A 19,942-nucleotide genomic window follows, 5' to 3' on the forward strand; every position below is an offset into this window, starting at 1 on the left:
CAGGATTTGCCTCTGAGAACTGGTGAAAAAGGCAGAATGTCCCGTGCTTATGTTGACTAATGCTCACCTGTGTTACAGAGCCCCTGTGCCCTGAGGGCCTGGGCAGGTCCTTGGTGAGGCTCCGGGGTGTCCAGGGTGGTTGGCAGCCACGGAATGGATCACCAGGCCTTGAACACTCCTGTCTGCCTTTGGCATGCTGTAGGCACCAAGATGCCACAGAATTACTGTGCAGTATCACAGAGGCAGCTTTTCCAAAGCTGTGCTTTTGGAGAGAGGGAGTACCAAGGGGTGTACAGTTTTCAGATAAATTAATAAAAATAACACAGGAATGAGCCTGCATCGTGCTGGAATTGCAAACCCAGGTGAAGGCAGTGGTGCTGCAGTGCTCCCTGCTCCCTCGGAGGGCTGTGGCTGCAGAGCCACGTGGGTCTGTCTGTGTGTGTCACCCTGCAGCAGCTGGCAGCTCCTGCTGGGGTTTCCTGTGGGGCAGGTCCTCGGGAGCCTGAGTGTCTCTTGGGCCTCTACAGTCACAGCCTTGCTAGAGCAGCTTTGTCCTCGAGCTTGGGGCAGGAGGGTTACTTTCCTTCCCCGTTACTTTCCTTCCAACCCTTCCAGTGTGTCTGGATGTTCCCAGGGATGTATCACACCCGGCAGTGGGGCCACTCCTCATGCTCTTGGCCCTTGAGAACACACTGCCCCTCCTTTGCTCTGCTTCCAGAGTACTGAAAAAGCTCCAGGCACATCATATTTAGCATGTTCAATTCCCAGAAGAATTCACATCCTTAACTAATTCCTAATATTGCAAGGAACTGAGGATTTCAAATGGATGAGTTTGGAATGTAATTAACACAGCTTGTCTAAATATATGATAATGATCACCCCAGAATGTTGTTCTGTCTGTGTACAAAACTGAGATGTTTATTCTCTGGGCAGCTTGTAATGGTTACGAATAGAATATTTTCTTTTCCCTCTATATATGTAGAGAATTTCACTGATACATCTCAGTATTATGCTTTCTGATACATGTTTTTTTCTATGGCTATCCTCAGTCTGCACCCATGTTTCAATATCTGGAACGAAAAATGTTTAAAGAAGCCTATCAAATTGCGTGTTTAGGAGTGACTGATGCTGACTGGAGGGAGCTGGCCATGGAAGCCTTGGAAGGGCTGGAGTTTGAAACTGCTAAAAAGGTAAAGCATTTATTTACCCGTTTAGCAGAAAGCTTGGGTTTGACATTTGTATGTATTTGTGTGTGCGTGTGTATAATGCGTGTTTTATGACTAGAATGCAAGTGGCGTTCCTGGGTTACTGTCTTGCTTGTCTCTAGTGTGTCTTATTCCACAAACAAACCAATTGTTTGTTATAAACTCGGGATTTTGCGATGAGGTTTTGACCTGAAATCTAATGTACCTCTCTAGATAAATGCCGTGTTCTAAATCAAGGTGCTGGGTGGGAAGGAAACGGTTCCAGCTGGAGGGTGGGTTCATGTCTTTAGGGGAGCAGCGCTGGGAAGCCGCTCGGCAGCGCCCACCGGGTGGCAGCAGAGGATGCTCACCTGCCTTCGGCCCCCTCCTTCCTCAGGGGTACGAACTTGCCCTTTCCCCCCGTAAATATTTAATATAACCTCAGCACAAATGTGAAGATTTCCCATTCTTTGTTATCTACCCATTAAGGGGTGAAGGCAGTGGTGATGGGATCGGACCATTTCAGTCCTTTTCTGTGTGGTTTTCTTGCTTTGGGGAGTGGTCAATGAGTTGGCAAAGGCTGAAGAACTGAATTTTCTCTGGCATAAAATACTTCCCTATTTTCTTTCACCACCTCTTTTCAAGTAAAAGAGAGCAAACTGAGTTCAATGTCATGAATATTGTATGAAATAGAAAACATTCTAAAAATACTCTGAGAATGGTCTGTAATGATAGGCATCTTTTAATAACAGGGTTTTTTTAAAAAAAAAGGAAATAAAATGCTTTATTTTTCTTTTTTTTTTTTTTTCTTAAGCAGAGGCATCAGAATAATTCTGGTCTCATGGATGGCTTTATGCAAATAGATACTTTTAAAAAGAAGTTTTCAGTGCCTCCTTGGAATTTTAAAGTAGTGCCCTCTTAGAATTAGAGCGGATTAATTCAAACAAAAAGCTTCTTGACATTAAAGGCTCTCACAGTTCCTAGTCCAATCCGTTGTAAGCAGAATATTCTCTGCCCTCTTAAGTATTAGTTTGGTTGGAAGTCTTGAATGTGCAGCCCAAAGAGTTAAATTTCTGGTTTGTGATGCATGTCAGGAATAAGTGCTGAGCTGCTGCAACTTGCACGTGACTTTGCCACTTGAGACTTTGGGTTGCACATTTATCTCCATTTGCAAAGATATTACACTGTCTTCCAGTACTTTTATCTTATCGTCTTCTTACTTCCTTTGCTCTCTTTGAGCTCCTTTCATGCTGGATTTTCAAAATGGTTTAAAACCTAGGAGCATATGCAGCAGGCTTTGACAATACGATCAGTTATGTGCCCTTCCTTGTAACAGTTTCCTGAAATTTCCTTCTCTGTGTCACACCCCACAACAAAGTGGAGAAACTATAAAATAGCCGGAACAAAGGCATGTAATATTTTAATTGACACTTGTATTTCTTGGGGGACTGATAGGCGCAGCTCCCACTCCCTGCTGCGCTGCTCATGTCAGGGCCGAGCTGTTTTGGTTGTACCTTGTCTCCTTTCCTGCCAAAACTCAGGGGCCACAGTCACAGTCAGAGTCCTTCAGGTTTGGGACTACACACATCCCAACCCAGCAGTCTTCTGCCTGTCCTTTTTGCGTGAAGACAGCTTAATTCATCCAGAATAATGTTTGAGTTTTTCTGGGTTTTCAAGTTAATGCCTTTTACTTTTTTTTCCAAATTATTTTCAACAGGCATTTACCAGGGTACGAGACCTTCGATATTTAGAACTGATCAGCAGCATAGAGGTAAGCCAGTGTTCAAGAAGGTGTATTTTCTTAAACTTACTGCGGTGCCAAAATCAGTGCTTTCTGTTTTGGAAGGACTTTTGTTTGGATAGTGCTTCTGACTGTTGGAGATGTGTTTGAAGTGAAAAATCCTGATTAGTAGAGGTGACTCAAGTTCTAATCATAGGATTGGAACCTCATGGACCAGAATGTGGATGTGGGATGAGAACTTCTGAAACTGTCTTCAGGAGGACTGGAAAAATGTTCAATATTCAATTAATAATTGGTAGAATACTACTGTGCTGACAGAGCTTAGTACAGAATACTTTATAAACATGAGTTCATTAAGCCTTTCCCTACCCCCTGGAGGTAGGTAATTACTATTATCTCCTCCTTGCAGAGACAGAAACAGGCCCAGAGAAATGAAATGACAAACTTGGGGTCTCATGACAAGTCTGTGACAACTGGAAATAGAATTTGGGATTCCATACTTCTGTACTGTGCTCTAATCACTCCTTCCCATTCTTTTCACGCTTCCTGATAGAATTTCACTCAACAATAACTGTCTGTCATGAGCACTTGAAAATACACTCATCACCCTTGTCCTTCTACAGAGATCGCAAGATAATGCTTAAAGATCTGCTTGGAGATGGCATAAAAGGAATTCCTCTTCCTTGTGTTAATTAGATTTGCACCTTTTCTTGAAAGATACACCCCTTGTCCTCATGTCTGCAGAGCTGTCCTGCTGTTGTTAAAATGCCCACTGGTTGCAGTGAACTTTTCTCTAACACAGGGCAAAAGTCTGCATCAAGAGCCCCTTTTTCTGTTGGTTTTATTTTTTTTTTTTCTTTTCAAGGGTATAGGTATGTGAGAGTGTTCTCTCACCAGTAGTAAACTTTCTTTTCCACATATGCTTCTCCAGATCTGCATTTTTTGAGGATATTCTGGATTTGTCATGTCATAGTCTGTTTAATAAGAAAGAATCCCCCTAAAAATATGCATAAGCTCACTTTCACATGTCCTGAAAATGCTCCTTCTGCAGTGAGTTCGACGTCCCCACTTACTCTGGCCTGCAGTGGATTGGATTCCTTTTAAGGCTTGTAGGAGTGTACCTAAACAGATGTGTTCCATTAATGCAATGTTTTTCTCTCTGTAATGACACTTTCTCTTTCCTAATTGATGACAGAGAACCATAATTGCCATCTCTATCTGGCAAGATTCTGTGGATTCTTCAAAAAAGGGTGTAACAGGTCCTCTGATTTTTCATTCAACCAGGTTTTTGAAGGGAGCTTTGAACACCAGCTCAGTGTCAGCCCAGTCAATAAGTGTGACCAGGGGGTGATGGCTGAGCCCCCTCAGCAGCAGTGGATTGAATTGGGATGCTCATGGAATGCTTTTCCCCTTGCATGCAGTTTTCTTTGAATTCAGTTCACGGCTATGTGTTTCCATATGATGTGGTGGTGTGCCTCCAGTACACGGGATAAGGCACACACATGGAAACACACACACGTGTGTGTGCAAACCTGTCCTGGCTCCCTCACAGTCAGGGTACTGCTGCAGTTTGATTCATGTGAAGGGTTTCTGCGGGGCTCTGCACCGATGCTGTCCTCATGGTCCCTTCCTAGGCAGAGCAAGCAGTTCTGGTTACCAGGAGAGCATGCACAGGTGCTCTGGAAGTGAATGGTGCTGACCCACATCCATGAGCTCTTGCCTGTGAAGACAGTGGAGGTGTCACTGGTTTGTATCCAGAGGCAGGCTAACAGACTTTCTGAATCTACTTATTGCTGGCAGTTATCCTCCTGTTTGTCATCCCACCTGCAGATATTTTTAATGTAGCCAAATTATGTGCTGGTGAGATTGCAGGGAGAAAATGAGGAGTCCATCAGATGCCTTTTTTAAAATAGACTGGAATAATGGTAGCATGTGTTCATTTTCCTGTGTGAAATCAACAGAACTGACTTTTCATCACTTTGGTTTGTGTAGTGAGATTTAATTTTGCTCTTCGTAATTTTAATTAAGAAGGGCTTTAATCCTTTAATTATAAATTCACCAGAAATATAGGAAAGGCATAATTATGCTATCCCGTTACAGATTTTAATTATTAACAGTTAAAATATGAGCCTGAAAAATCTAATTCCTCAAAGGCTATTTCTCACCTAGGTCCTGATCATCAGGGATATTTTCTACATCTTTCCTCAGTTTTTCTGTGTTTCCAGGACCGGAAGAAGCAGGGAGAGAACAACAACGACCTGTTCCTGGCAGATGTTTATGCCTACCAGGGAAAGTTCCACGAGGCAGCGAAGCTGTACAAGAGGAGCGGCCACGAAAGCCTGGCCCTCGAGATGTACTCGGACCTGCGCATGTTCGACCACGCTAAGGTAGCACCTGGCACGTGCACACTGACAGGCAGAAATACTGGTGTACCTGAACTGTTTCCAAAGAATGATCCCACAAAAGGTTTGGAAGAAGTGTGGGCTTTGAATTCCAATTTTATTTTCTCAGGTATTTCTTTGGAGGTCATCTGGCTTATAAGGGGAAAAGTGTCTCTGGCCTGGGTGTAACGGTGGCATTTTCCTTCAAGGTCTGCCACCAAGGCAGCAGGTTGTGTGTTGTAGAGTCTCAAATATGGCTGTGGAAATTCAGGGCTTTTCAGTGAATTCTTTGGGTGGACACCACCAATGACTTTTATGATTACATAGTATTATCCATAGTAATTTTCCTTCTTCCAAAACTAAAAATTTTGGGTTTATGACTCCTTCTTCTCCATTAACTTATTCAAGAGTCACTTTTTATTTCTTTGTCCTCCAAAGATGACAAGGTAGCACCCATGTTATAATAAAAAAATATTTATAGATTGGAGTAAGTTCTATATTGATGCATTTTAAAAATTGTAAAATATGCTAACCTAGAGTATTTTTGTTTGCTACAGAATTTCTTCCAAAGATTCAATGTCTCAGCTTTTTTTAAAACTCTGTTTCTGTGTAGGAATAAATCAACTATAATTCTAAAAAGTGATGTTTTTATATGGTGATAAGAAGCATTACTTGGCTTTTAAGTCTTCTATGGTGTTTTCTTATCAAAATCCCCGAGAATGCATGCACTGTTTAGTCTCATTCATCACTCATCAGAGCCCTATTCTGCCCGGTCCAGGACAAAGAATTCACCATGACACGCACAGAAACTCTTTAGCAGAGATTCCCCAAGCCATGCTGCAGAGAGATCTTTTTCTTCCAAGAGCTCAACAGAAACATTTGGGGGCTTTGCTGATGTAAGCCCGACTTCCGCTATTTTTGGCTGATGAGTCTTTGTTAGCTTCAGTGTTTTGGCTCCTCTTGAACATAAATGTAATTCATACAGGAAAATGTTCCCATAAGTCTTTGTAAGAATCTTTTAATTCTTGGCTGCAGTCATGTCTAAATTTAACCCGTAGAGAGCAAGAGGTCTCATGTCTCCTATACTTCAGAGTGATTCCATGCTGAGAAATTTAAGGTACTTCATAAAGCAGCTTCTTGTCCAGGGAGTGCACAGGACATGGAAAAACATGTAAACTCTCCTTGTTTGACAGTTATTTATCCCAGGAAAGATATATGGGGGAGGGGTGTGTTTTTGTGGTGGTGTTTTCACTGACACTGCCAGAATTATTCAGAGAACCACAGAACCTGGTTTCTTGTGCATGACTTCGATGAGTTCGGGGTGGAGGGTCCAGACTGGAGGCAGAGTTTGGGAGTCCTTTGATATCTGGTCACAGGGTCTTTATCACAGCACCAGATCACTAATTGCTGGCAACTCATACAAAACCTCTTTATACAGTGAGAAGCTGAGCTTAGCTTTTGATTTGGGGCTTATTTTGGTGGCCTAAGCTGGAAAACAAGTCTTGCCGAAGAGACCGTTTGACTGTGCACCCCAGTGCAGTTTTCCATGCTCAGAGGCCGCCGGGATAGCTGTGTAGCTGCTCCTGGAGCAGGGCTGTGCTTCAGGAGACAGGCCTGGGGCTCAGCTGGCACAGACCGGGAGCAGTTCTGGCTGTAGCAGGGAGCTGCCGAATTGCACTGGTGAAGCAGATCTGGTGTAGAGGGCTTTGCCCATTTGTTGCTTTGGTTTTGGTTTTTTAAACCTCAGTCAGAATTTGGCAGAAACACAGACGATACACAGTTTTCCACTCTTTTCCCACCTGTCGTTTCTCCTCTGTTCTGATTTTTCTTTTGCTGGAAGCTGTTTAATGGGCAGTAGCCTGTTCTGTTAACAGACAAAATTGCCTTTAATCAATCTTCTGGTGTTGAACGGGGGTTTTATATTTTTTTCCTGGCACATGATGTCAACAGATGCGAACCATATGGTGCCAGAGCTTTAGTACTGGCAGAAGAAGCTGAACTAACTATTAGAAATATTTCCAAAATGGATGTCAACACAGTGTCCAGGCTTGGTGTTTGCATTCCTTCCACAAGTCCAAGCAGTGCTTCAGAGCACTCTCACTTTTGAACAGCTGTGGTTCTGTCTTTATAAAAGAACTTCATGGATATATTTTTTAAAATATCTTGTTTCCTGCAAAGACACTTGATAATTATTTCAGCCTTAGGTTGATTTGTGGTGGGGCATCCTGATGCCAGCATGTGATTAAGTGGATGTGCTGTTGTTTACTGAGTGTGGGCTGGGATTGGGTTGTCTTTGAGAATGAATCCATACCTGCTTGGCTTGCAAGAGAAAATCTGAAACTTGGAATTGATCTATGAGAGTTTTTAGATTAGTGCCATTTTGTTTTGGGAAGGCCTGTTCCTGACAAGCTTGCAGAAATCATAACTCATACCCAGCAAACTAGCAGAGAGCAAGAGGGGACATTAGTGTTGTCTCTGAGGCAACTGCATTGTCCTTCTCTGGGCCTGGCCACAATCTCCTGCTTTTTTTTTAATTGAAAACTGACTAAATGAGAGACTTGCCATTGTTTCTTCCCAGACATGGGGCCTTGATGAGGAGCTGCTGAAGGCTGGTTCAGTCCATGTTGCTCTCCATGGAGTTTTTCTGTGCTTGGGAGGCATCAGGATATTCACTACAGAAGCTTTTATCTGTTTTAGAGCTTAGACTGTAATGACATTTGTGACCAGAAGGTAATGCAGTCTTTTGTATTGCACTGTTGCAGGAATTTCTGGGATCTGGAGATCCCAAAGACACAAAGATGCTGATAAAAAAACAAGCAGACTGGGCCAAGGATATCAATGAACCAAAGGCAGCAGTGCAGATGTACCTCTCTGCTGGCGAGCACATGAAGGCCATCGAAATCAGCGGGGACCACGGCTGGGTGGATATGTAGGTTTTTTGTCACCTCAGAGATAATAATACATTAGAAAAGCTTGAATGAGATATTGTGAATTCCACATAATTTTAAAATAAGACCAAATGTATTTGGTATCTGCCTTTATACCAGATTGAGTATCTGAAACACATCTATGATTAAAAATGTTTTAATTGCATATGTTTAGAGGGTAGGGCCATAAATATGTTACAAAAACTAATGCATTACAGCAGTGAAGAGTATGCATGGGTTTATGTCCAATATGAGATTGTCAAAAATAGCCTGAATGCCTTCAGAGTAATCACCACAGCAGTAATTGTACTACTGCTGCTGTTCTCAGATTTTTAGGATAATCATCTAGAGGATAGAGAAGTCACCTGGAGCTCAGAGTCTTTAGAAATTCTGTGGCCACTGCTGTCGCTGGTCATTTCTCATCAATGTAGGTGGCACTTTGGGTCATTTGCTGAGCTGCTGTAAGATCTCAGCCAGGCCCCTCAGGCTGGCCTTGCCTCTGTTTTGCTGTGTGGCACAGGGGGTGATATTTATTCAGGAGCCTATTGCTCAGGTCAGGGTTGGGGAAGTGTGTCCTGTGCCACTGAGTCACGCAGGACATGTTCCCTCCTTCCATCTGCACACTCTGAGATACAGAGCTGAAGGCGGGAGCAAAGAGGGAAGGAAAGGGGTTGAGTTTGCAAAATGAAAAAGCTATTTGGAATGTTTACTAAAACTGAACAGTGTTGCATGGTAGTATTATTAGGATGTTTTTTAAATGTTAACTGATTAAAGGTGATGTTTATGACAATAATTAAAAGGCAAAGCACCAAGGCAGAATCCGAAACATCTGGCTTCTTTCTGCTGAGTCTAGGTTAATCGAAATTGCTCGAAAACTGGATAAAGCAGAGCGTGAGCCCTTGGCCAAATGTGCCTTCTATTTTAAGCAACTTGATAACCCTGGCTATGCTGCAGAAACCTACATGAAGGTTGGTGACCTGAAATCATTGGTGCAGCTCCACGTGGAGACTCATCGCTGGGAAGAAGTAAGTGTGCCTTTGATTTCTGTTTTGAAAACCACTGCTTCTTATTGTCACTGGTTGCAACAAAAAAGGGAGGCAAATGTCTGGCTCCCCCAGCATTGCAGTGAGGGAGGGGCAGGCGGGGAGGAAGGGAGACTTCTGCGAAGGATTCCGAGTATTTCAGTTAATCATGTATGCCAGCATGGGGTTGGGGTTGGTGTGCTTTTCTGGAAGTGAATCTAAACTGCACTTATAGTGATACTTCAATTTCTCTAGAAGAGGTATTCAGTAAAAATACAAATATTTTTTGTCTCTTGCTGGGAAATCTACTAAATTTCCCAGATAATCACTTTTAAGTCTTTCTGTTTCAATAGTCAGTCTGTTATTATGCTAAGCTTCTTTTCTTTTGTTGTTGATTGCTTTTTACTTTAAAACACGTAAGTTTCATACTGGAGAAAATATGGATTACACTCTCTATTCTGTGTATATGTTTCATTGTGAATTTTCTTAGAGCTGAAGGATTGATACCATGGAATACTTTAAACCTTTTAACTGTTTAAACCATGCAATATTCTAAGAACGATTTTTTTATTTATGTCAGGCATTTGCTCTGAGTGAAAAGCATCCTGAATTCAAAGATGAAGTCTATGTCCCTTATGCTCAGTGGCTGGCAGAGAGTGATCGATTTGAAGAAGCCCAGAAAGGTGAGACTGTCACTGACAGATCACTGCTCACTCCATATTTACTCCATAGTTCTCCACTATAGAATATGCAGACTCTGCTCTGTCAAATTTCTTATCAGTGGTATCCAAAACCAAATATAATCCGTGTTTTCATACTGGTTTTAAAGTAACTGGAAATCTCCTCATTTTATAGGAAAATGTGATGGATCTATCAAAAATTATGGCATCTAGATATAGGTCCAGATTTTCAATCTTGTTCTATATCTGAGTGTGGCACATGTTTGGCAAATAATCCTGTCTTAATATTTTTATCGCACAAAAATTCAAAATATGGCAGCCATCTTATAAACCTGAGTGAAAAACGTAATTTTTCCTTCTATTTAGATAATAGTAGATTTGTACAAGTCAAGTTTTCCTGTTTCTTTAAGGTTTTTGTGGGGTTCGTTCGGCTTATGAGATTACATTTGAACAGAACAGTCAACTTTCCATCCTGTGGAAAGGCTTCAAAATTCAGCCCACAAACTGTTTGAGAGGCAGGGAGCTGTTGAGGCGAGCTCCGTGTGCAGTGCCTTGGCTCAGGTGCAGTTCCATGTGACACGTGCACCTGCTGTCCTGAGCCAGCTGGGATCCAAGCCTGGCTCTGCTTGCCTTAGAAGGGTCCAGGCAGGGAACAAGCTGGGCCTGATCTGTCTGTGCACAAGAGGAGTTTGTGTGCCTCGGCACCAAGTGTTTGAGCAGCTGGTTGAGGGCAGAGTGGAGTTGGCACTCTGTGAATGCAGGGTAGAGGCCCCGTTTGCTCCACAAAGCTCGGTGCTGATGGGGCTCAGCAAGTGTAGATGCCCAGAACTTGAGGAGCTGGAGGTCCTCATGGGACTGTTCTGATCTCAGAACAGAATGTGAGGTCTGGCTCAAGCTGAGCTGGCTTCACTCAGGGGGCAGCAGTGCTGTGGGGTTGGGTTTTTTGGGGTTGGTTCCCCCTCAGCCCCGTTCCTTTATATGGAGATGGCATTGTTTGCCAGTGCATGTTTGCCAGGTGAGAATTCAAGGGGTTACTTGGTGCATCAGAAAAGGAGATGCTGTTAGTAAATGACAGAAGGGTGTAGTAGCTGTAGTCTTAAAGTATTCAGCACAATACTTTCAAAGTATTCATACACACCAGAGCACTGACTTCAAACAGTTTATTGTAGCTTTGGGTGAAGTTGTGATTTGCAGTGTTTGGAGATGACTGTTGTTTGTACAGAGATCTAATTATCACAGCATCTTCTCTCTTTCCTATTAAAAAAAAAGAAAAAAACAAACAAACCAGCAACCAGTATTATACATACTCCTTGAGCTCAAGAGTTGCTGAGACAGTATAAAAGCTTCAAAATACCTACAGGTTCTTCTCATGTTCCATTAGTGTCACTGTTTTCAAGGAGGAAAATGTCAATGTATAATCCCTTTTATCCTGCCCTGGACAGGGTGTTTGATATGGGCTGAATAGACTGCTCTCAATTCAAAGCCATTAATTTCCATTAATTGATGTAATCACACTATAAACCTCTCTTTGTTTTGGGCTGGGCAGCGTTTCACAAGGCTGGCAGGCAGAGCGAGGCTGTGCGGGTGCTGGAGCAGTTAACACACAATGCCGTGGTGGAAAGCCGATTTAACGACGCAGCCTATTATTACTGGATGCTTTCCATGCAGTGCTTAGACATAGCCCAAGGTGAGTCACCCAGAGGAAGTGTGTGTTTGTTACCTTATTGTGCTCGTAGACAAACAGCTCCTGCATTGTGATGGCATTGCTGCAGCTGCTTCACTGCTGGGTGGTTTGATTTGGGTTTTTTAATGCTGTGCATAGCTCGGGCTTGTGCTATTTTCGTAGTCCCCTGTTTTTCCCATGTGCTAATTTGAAACAAATAAACAAACCAGCGACATCAGCAGGCATAAGGCTCCTTCTGAAGTCTGGCTAGGATGAAAATCGTGCCTCCCGGGACCGTGTATCCTCCTGCACCTTCCCACCACACCCACTGCCTGGAGGGTTAAGGTGCTAGTAAATAAAAGATGTTGGAGAGTAAATTACCTCAAGTGTTTGAACATAGGTTAGGGAGGTTACATATTATTTCTGCCAGCAGGTAAAACTGATTGTTTGCTAGCTGTCATCATGTCTCCCAAATTTATGTCACTATTATGGGAGAGAGGTGTTAATAGTTCGTTGGTGTAGTTTAGTGATAATGAATATGGAAGGTTGGGAATACTGCCTTTTGCCTGGTGCTCTAAGTACCTTTGGTTTTAGTTCAGCTGATCTGTCACCCCTCAGATGTTTGAGATGCACGTTTTTCCAAACAGCTTAGTAGTATATTTGGTATTTGTGAAAGTTTTCAAAACCAATCGTATTTGTGAACTTTGGCATTCTGGAAGAGTTTCCAGGGATGCACTCCTGCTGCTTTCTACCTGCAGCTCAGCTGTAGCCTCTGGCTGTGTTATACCCATTGCCTCAACTGTTCTGTGTTTTGCCGTGCTTGTTTCAGGCCAGAAGCTTGCTCAGGAGAACAGCAACTCTGTAAGCACACGATTTGCATGGGTGGGTGGGGCATACTTGACCTGCTACATACTTTTCTGGCAATGCTGGTGCTAAAATCATAACAGGTTGTTTTCTTCCAGCTGAGTCTCATAGACTGCTCTTTGAGTCTGACACTGATGCCTTTGCCTCCCACAGAGAACGAAGGACAGCAGACTGAAATGTTGCAGAAGTTTCATCACTTCCAGCATTTGGCAGAAGTTTACCATGTCTATCACTTTATTCAAAGATACACTGTAAGATCCCCACTTTAAAATTGTGTATTTATGCTTCCTGAGCGTTTTTTCCTTAGGAAGTCCAGAAATAACTAGGACTTTTCAGGAAATTAAATATTGAACGTACATCAGTGATACTGTATAGTAACTTTATTTAACTTAATTTTATTATACAGTCTTCAGCTGTCCTGTACAAGAACTTGCTCAGCTCCTTAGAGCTGCAGGTGGGGCAGGGCTGTTCCAATGCCTGACCTCCCTCCTGCCCATGGCCCTTTCTGCTGGTTGCCTTGGTTTGGTCCCATGGTACCTGAGCTCTGCTCCTGCACAGGCCGGGGTCAGGTTTTCCCTTAGTCATTGGAAAACAGGGTTGAACAGAAGAAGGCGTGCTAGCCTAGGGATTTCCACAGGGTGCTACATGTGTCACTGATGTGCAGTCACAAGTGAGGAGCTCCTACTAATTCCGGCAGTTGGAGTCATGTTGCCATCCCTGTTTGTGCAAATATCTGTTGTAGACCATTTGAGAACCCTTGCTCTGTGCCCTTGCTCAAAAGAAGGCTCTGTGCTGTGGAGTCTTCGCTGTGACTACTGCAGATCTCAGTGCTAGAGACTCTGCACTGTGGCTCTGCAGACTGCCCTCATTTTTAAATAACCTGGTAAAGGTCCTGTCTTAGCTACACTGAGCTCTCTGTCTCTCTTCTCTGTGTGCATCAGGCGTGAGCTTTGGTGATAAAGACATGCAAAATCCACTTGTTATGTTCTGTCAACACCTCTTTTCTCAACGGATGAAAGAAACACAGTATTAGAGATGCCTTGTGCTGTGGTGTTTACTGATGTAAGTTGTTGGTTTTCCAGCTTAGAAGTGTGTGTCTGTGTTTTTCATACCACAGGAGGAGCCTTTCAGCTTCCACTTGCCTGAAACCCTCTTCAATATTTCCAGGTTTCTGCTTCACAGCTTAACAAAGGAGACTCCTTTGGGGATCTCAAAAGTGTATCCTTCCAATACAGTACAAAATCTAGAAGCTATCATGTGATACATGAAAGGAATAGCTGCTGTTGTTCCAAGGCAGGGATGTCCTGCAGGGAATCTTCAGTGTCAGCTGTTAGTTATCATTAATGGGAACTGACTTTTGTCCCTCAGGAATAATCAGCATCTTCAAACTATTGTGTGCTGAGCTGCACTAGTTTATTTGTTACAGTTTTGGAGGGCTGTGCAAATCAACTAACATGTAGCTCTGTTCGGCCACCTTGAACGCCTGCCCCGTCTGGTGTGTCACCTGTGTCAGAGGAGCAAGTTCTAGGACACCGGTCACTGCAAAAAGATGTTGGCTCTGAATCTTGGCAGCGTTGTTGCAAGGAGACTGAACTGAGACAGAGGCGGGGAAACCCAGGAGCTTTTGCTTTCCAAGAGGCTGGTGTGGCTGTGTGGTCTGTCAGGCCAGCATCTGCATGGCTCTGTGAACCTCTGGGGAGTGCTTCCCAAATGGGCTGTGTGAGCCCAGTGAATGCACCTTTCTGTAAGATAGCCAGACGGTCACTGGCAGCCATAGGGAGGCCTTGCCTTGGCTTCACTTTGTTTCTGGCTTTGGATAGGATGTTAGCTTTCTTTTTCATAACTTCCTCACTTAAAAATGTAGAATCTTTCATGAAGTCTTTGATAATAGGCCTTGTGGTCATTAGGTGTGAACAGCAGTAACTGTTTCACTCTGGTGACAGGGAAGGACACTTGGTTCCTAACATGGGGCACACTCTTTCTGATCATATCCGGTGTATTTACTCGGTGTCAGTGGGTTAGTTATGCTGTAAAAAGCGTTTTGTTTTTTGGTTTTTGTGGCTGGGGGAAAATGTATGCACCCCAAAACTACTGAAATATTGTAAATGGAATCAGAATATTTAATCATAGCAGCCTTTATGTAGGGCCAGTTCCTTACCTTGCTAATAATTGCCCACAGATATTTCAACAGTCCTTTCAGATGTGTTTGTAAATAAAGTTCTGTAGATTTCTCTGGTTAAAGCCTGTTGGAGGTCCCGGCGTTGGATATGCTTTGTTGCACAACTTCCATGGTTAGACAGAGTATTGCATTTTTTCCTAAATGCTGTATGTATTTTTATTCCTTAATTAAATTATAGCAATACATTATTGGCCCTGGCAAAGCAGAGTAAAGCTCTTGGTGCATATAAATTGGCTCGTCATGCCTATGACAAGCTGCAGGGACTGCAGATCCCAGACAGGTTCCAGAAATCCGTTGAGCTGGGCAGCCTGACAATCCGATCCAAGCCATTCCATGACAGTGAAGTAAGCTGTAATGTGTTTCATGTTAATCATTAATATGTGGCCTAATCCTAGAATATGAGTTCCTGTGTGCACAAAACAATCTGAAATGTATTATGCATGGCTCTGTGATATAATTATATTTCTGCTGGAAACACAGTCCTTTTATTGTTATTCTTCAAGTCAGACTTCCTTCTGCTCCTGAGAGCAAATTAAAATCAGCCCTCTCTTTGTGGGCAGCTTCCATCCTCCCTCTCCTCTCTTGCAGTCACCTTCCTTGCTGCTGATTAATTCTTCCAAGCCCTTTTTTCCCCTGCTCACATGCTATTGTTCCACAGTCTTCGTCTCTCTCTCCAGCTGGAGGTCACTTTCATTTGTCCCACTCCTAACACTCACTCCCTCCTCCCTCCATCCCTTCAGTGACCTTCCTTCCGTAAATCTTACTTTAACACCTTTTCTTCTTTCACTGAAGTCTGGTTTTCTGCAGTGTTTTATAAAGCTATGTCTCAGAGAGTACTCACTAAAAATAAATTGCATTGTACCACTGAACATGCACCTGGCCTCCTGAAATAATAGAAACACACCCTTTAAGAACTGCCTAAAATAACTCTGCTCTTGAAAAGAGAGGAATTAATTGGAGAACCTAAATTTGACCAAATCTTAGAGCAAAAAACTTTGCTTCAATAAACTTCTCTTCAGCTTCTTTTGCCCCTGTGTATTTGATGCAGAATTCTGCTTCTGTTACTGCGAAGGCAAGGTGAAAACTTAATTGTTAAAATGGTGAAGACAGCTCTTTTTAATGGGAAGACTTGCTGGTGTGTTAAAAGGGGAAAGTATTTTCAGATGTTGAAGGATCTGATTTCACAGCAGTGCTTCTCCAGACTGGCGCTGGTGTTGTATCGGTGCTGTCAGCCGAAGGGGCCCGAATTTAATTGAAAACAAAGAGTAGAGGATGTGCCGCTCTGTGATTGCCATGCTCTCAATCTGTCTTTTCAGGAGCTCGTGCCCCTGTGTTACAGGTGTTCCACCAACAACCCTTTGCTGAATAACCTGGGGAACGTCTGCATTAACTGCAGGCAGCCTTTCGTCTTCTCGGCCTCCTCCTATGGTGCGTTGGGATGTCGGGTTTGCTCACGCTTTGCAAGTAAATAAATGTTAGCAGAGTAGGTTAGTGCTTAATTTCTTCTCTCTGCAGCGTTGTTTGGCCAAAGAAATGTTCCTTTACTGTTGTTAAATTTGACTATGTGGGGGTTGTTGGCTCTCACTGCAGAGGAGCAGCACAGTTTTGTTTAATTGCCAGATACTGAAATGCACCTAGTGATGTTCTGTGAAGGTGAACACAGTCCTTTCAGAAGTTCACGGGGTTTGGTTTGCTGCAATTTTATTTTATTTAACTTGATTCATGAGAGAAGGTGGGCAGAACACCACTGATGTGAAGGAGCACAGTATCTGCTATGAGACATCTCCTGAGTTCTTGCAGGTCAAACACTTCCTGCCTTTCCCACCTTTTAGAGGTGCTGCATCTGGTTGAGTTCTATTTGGAAGATGGCATCACAGATGAAGAAGCTGTAGCTCTCATTGATCTTGAAGCCCCAAGAGTGAGTAAAAGAGAGAATAAATGGCAAGAAATGCTGAATGACCGTATCCTTTTGATTAGAATTGGCTTCCTTTTCTTAGGGAAAAAAATTAAACAATTTAGAGTTTATTTTTTTCCCCTTAGCTTTAAACTCTTCTTTTTGTCATATGACTGATGTAAGTACAACTGCATCTTGTTTCTTTGTCGTGTTAGTATAACAACCAAAATATGGTTTAACTAAACCTAATATTGTCAAGACACTTTTCCATCAAGGCAGTTTATTTATAATCCCGTGCAATGTTTATTTTTAACAGTGGAATGCCATGCTTTACCTATTCTGTGTGAACTGCTTTCTGACAAGGATGGGGTGAATCTGGAGTGTGTTGCTTCTAATAACAGCTTCTTTTGGAGGCTGTCTTCTCCCAGCCAAGAGAAGTAGCACTTCACAACTGTTCCTGTTGAGATCTGGTTTGGAATGCTTTGGCATCCAGAGCTCCCAGTTGCTAGGGGGGTTATAGAATATGAGATGTAGAGTAATGCACAAGAACACACAAACTCTGACTAAAGCTGCCCAAAAATGTAACTTCAATAGATTGCTTCCTTTGCTCTGTCATCTGTGGAAGGGTAAGAGCTGACGTCAGGCCTGGCTGTGGTCAGACTTTCTGTTCCACAGCAGCTGCGGTGATAAACTTCCCCAGGCACTGGAAATCCCAGCAAGGCTTTCCTGGTCCTTTTGTAATGACCTGGGCACTGTCACAGTTTGAGATACTCTGAAGCAGCAAGGGTACTGGTGCTGCTGGGGTGCTCCTATACTGATTCTGTCAGTGCTGGCTGTGGTAAGCTGAGCCAGTTTTACAGGAATTCTTGTCCTTCCTTAAGACATGCATCCAGATACTCAGAGTTTGAGGCTTGATGACAGTACAGATATTATTATGGAGGATGATGATCCCTTTACAGCAAAACTGAGCTTTGAGGTAAGAACTGTACCTGTGTCTACTAACAGAAATTAATAGAAAATGTTACTTCACAAAGCCGCTCTTCTGGTGTGTATGTGGTACAAAGTGAGCTGCAGAGGAGGGGACTGGGAGAGGGATGCTCTTGAGAAATGGACTAACTAGTTAACTCCTCCCTTAAGAACATAAACAAAGCCCCTCAAAACAAACAAACCAACCAGCAAAACCCACACAATCCCCCCCCCCCCCCCCAAACAAACACAAACCTCACAAAACAACAAAGATTTTAAACCAAACACTCCTGGAATTTTGTTTCCTCACCATGCACTAGTACAGCAGCAACATACCTATAGAGCAGGCCTTACTGTGAGGGCTTCGTAGAGACTGTGAGCCTGGCTGTTATTTGCAAGGAATTGTGTTAAAGAGGTAAGGGAAGCTCACTGGAAACAGATGTGGCTGGATGCTGCTGTCGCTGCAGGTTTTGATAAAACTGACAGGGAGTTTGGCGGGACAAGGCTTGGGAGAGTTCTGCATTAGCTTCTTATACCGAATTTTACTTTGCTTCTTAAAACGACTTACACATCCTCCAAGGGCCTTGCAGTTGGTAACAGCGATTCTTTGCTCTCGTGCAGCAGGGGGGCTCGGAGTTCGTGCCCGTGGTGGTGAGCCGCGCCGTGCTGCGCTCCATGAGCCGGAGGGACGTGCTGATCAAGCGCTGGCCGCGCCCGCTGCGGTGGCAGTACTACCGCTCCCTGCTGCCCGACGCCTCCATCACCATGTGCCCGTCCTGCTTCCAGGTAGCGTTACGGGGAGGTGGAAGAAATAAACAAAAAGCCCTCTCCAGTACCTGATGGGTACTGCTGATCGTTGAAACCTCGTACTCTAAAACGTACTCAGCAAATTCCTGAATGAGGTAGAGACAGAGAGGTGAAAAGCCCAACTCTGAGCTGTGTGATAGAGGAACAGCTGCCTTGGAAGACTTGGCCGTTGCCCTGACAGCAAGTCAGAGCCTTTTGAGCAAACCTTGGATGCCCAACAGAAGCTGATTTGTGTTTATCTCCTTTTGCTCTGTCTCTCTGACATGCAGCCGGGTCTAGCAAGGAAAACCAGTCAGTGACTGTTATCTTGTGGTTCAGTCCTGCTCCTGCCTCGCTCAGAGATGACTTTTTGAAATGCTGGAATTCAGTCGTGCTTGCTTACACAACTGCCTAATTGTCCTTCCTTTTGCAAAAGTAGTTAACGGGTTTGTGCCTTCTCAGCAGCACTGGTAGAGGTCTCTGAAGTGCTGCTGCTCTGTTCCAGGCTGTAGCATCTCAGGTGATTGAAACAGAGGACCAATTCTCTGTGATGGTAGTTCTAGAATATCTGTGCTATTGAGCAGCCATTGAGCTCAGTTTGCATTTTCTTTGAGCAGGGTACAGGCTAACTTGTTTTAAATCTGTTCCTAATTAACAGATGTTTCACACAGAAGACTATGAGCTCCTCATACTCCAGCATAATTGTTGTCCATTCTGTCGGTGGAGAACAGATGACTCAAACCAATGAAGAAAACCAGTCTTTTACCTCAACAACAGACTTCCTTGTTGGCTTGGCAAAACACTTCTTAGATCTGTAGAGCTTTCCTAATAACTTAGTTATGTCATCTTGTCTCATTTGGTAGGTAAGAGTGAAACCAGGTTGAAGAATTTTAACTATTTTTTTAAATTAAAATGTCTGGTTTTTGTGAATGTGCTCTGCATTTTCCAGGCAAGCAGCCGAAGTGCCACAGAATTTTACAGGAATGTTTCTAGGACCTAGTTCAGCCTTTAAGTAATTGTTTTTACTCCAGATTGTGCTCCTTAATACACACCAGTTATTGACAGATCTTCAAATAAATGGGACTATTTTTCATTATTTATTGTCTCAGAATTTGTTGTAATACTCGTGCTTCTGATCTTGAATTTCATTTTCCTTTCTATTCCATTTAGTCGAGAACAGCATTTAGAGCCCTTCAAATATAATCTGAAGGGTTCCACTGCTCTTGGCACTGGGGGCATCTCACAGCCACCCTGGGGCAGTTCATGGCTGAATCTGTGTGGAATTTGCCTGGTTAAAGTGCCGCGTGTCAGGCTATGCACACCTGAGCTCCGTGCTGCTGCCATGGAGCGCTGTGCCAAGGGAGTGCTGCTGAGCAGGGTGTCCCCAGCATCGTGTCAGTCCTGAGCCAAGGGCGAGCTCTCTGTGCGTGTGGGAGAAGAAAACCCGCTGCTCTCTGCTGCAGCCTCTTGTCGAGGCACAAGACACGGGGGCATCAGTGCCAGGCAGCCCCTGAGCCCCTACACTGCTCTCCCTACAGGATGGACAGGAAATAGGAGAGCAAAAGCCAAGAAACTCCTGTGTTGAGATAAAGACAATTTAATAGCTGAAGCAGAGCTCTGCGTGCAAGCAAAGCAAAGCAAGAAGGAATTTATTC

At 43.6% G+C, this 19,942-nt stretch overlaps 1 protein-coding gene across 3 annotated transcripts in view; it reads left to right on the top strand.

Annotated features, from left to right (window-relative positions):
- Positions 1-19,363, top strand: part of IFT122 (intraflagellar transport 122) — a 30,324-nt gene extending 10,961 nt beyond the window's left edge. For 2 of the 3 annotated variants that reach the window (XM_040076579.1, XM_058422213.1), the window contains exons 15-29: positions 1,050-1,190; positions 2,902-2,955; positions 5,151-5,312; positions 8,069-8,235; positions 9,087-9,258; positions 9,836-9,938; positions 11,482-11,622; positions 12,616-12,713; positions 13,580-13,680; positions 14,820-14,985; positions 15,958-16,069; positions 16,474-16,602; positions 17,429-17,511; positions 18,123-18,287; positions 18,946-19,363. In XM_040076579.1, the coding sequence (XP_039932513.1) occupies positions 1,050-1,190; positions 2,902-2,955; positions 5,151-5,312; positions 8,069-8,235; positions 9,087-9,258; positions 9,836-9,938; positions 11,482-11,622; positions 12,616-12,713; positions 13,580-13,680; positions 14,820-14,985; positions 15,958-16,069; positions 16,474-16,602; positions 17,429-17,511; positions 18,123-18,287; positions 18,946-19,035 (1,884 nt within the window). In that variant the 3' untranslated portion in view covers positions 19,036-19,363. The remainder of the gene's footprint in view (positions 1-1,049; positions 1,191-2,901; positions 2,956-5,150; positions 5,313-8,068; positions 8,236-9,086; positions 9,259-9,835; positions 9,939-11,481; positions 11,623-12,615; positions 12,714-13,579; positions 13,681-14,819; positions 14,986-15,957; positions 16,070-16,473; positions 16,603-17,428; positions 17,512-18,122; positions 18,288-18,945) is intronic. The other variant, XM_040076580.1, reaches the window with a different exon arrangement.
- The last annotated feature ends 579 nt before the right edge of the window (positions 19,364-19,942 follow it).

Source organism: Hirundo rustica, chromosome 12 (assembly GCF_015227805.2).
Source record: "Hirundo rustica isolate bHirRus1 chromosome 12, bHirRus1.pri.v3, whole genome shotgun sequence".
Lineage (NCBI taxonomy): Eukaryota > Metazoa > Chordata > Aves > Passeriformes > Hirundinidae > Hirundo > Hirundo rustica.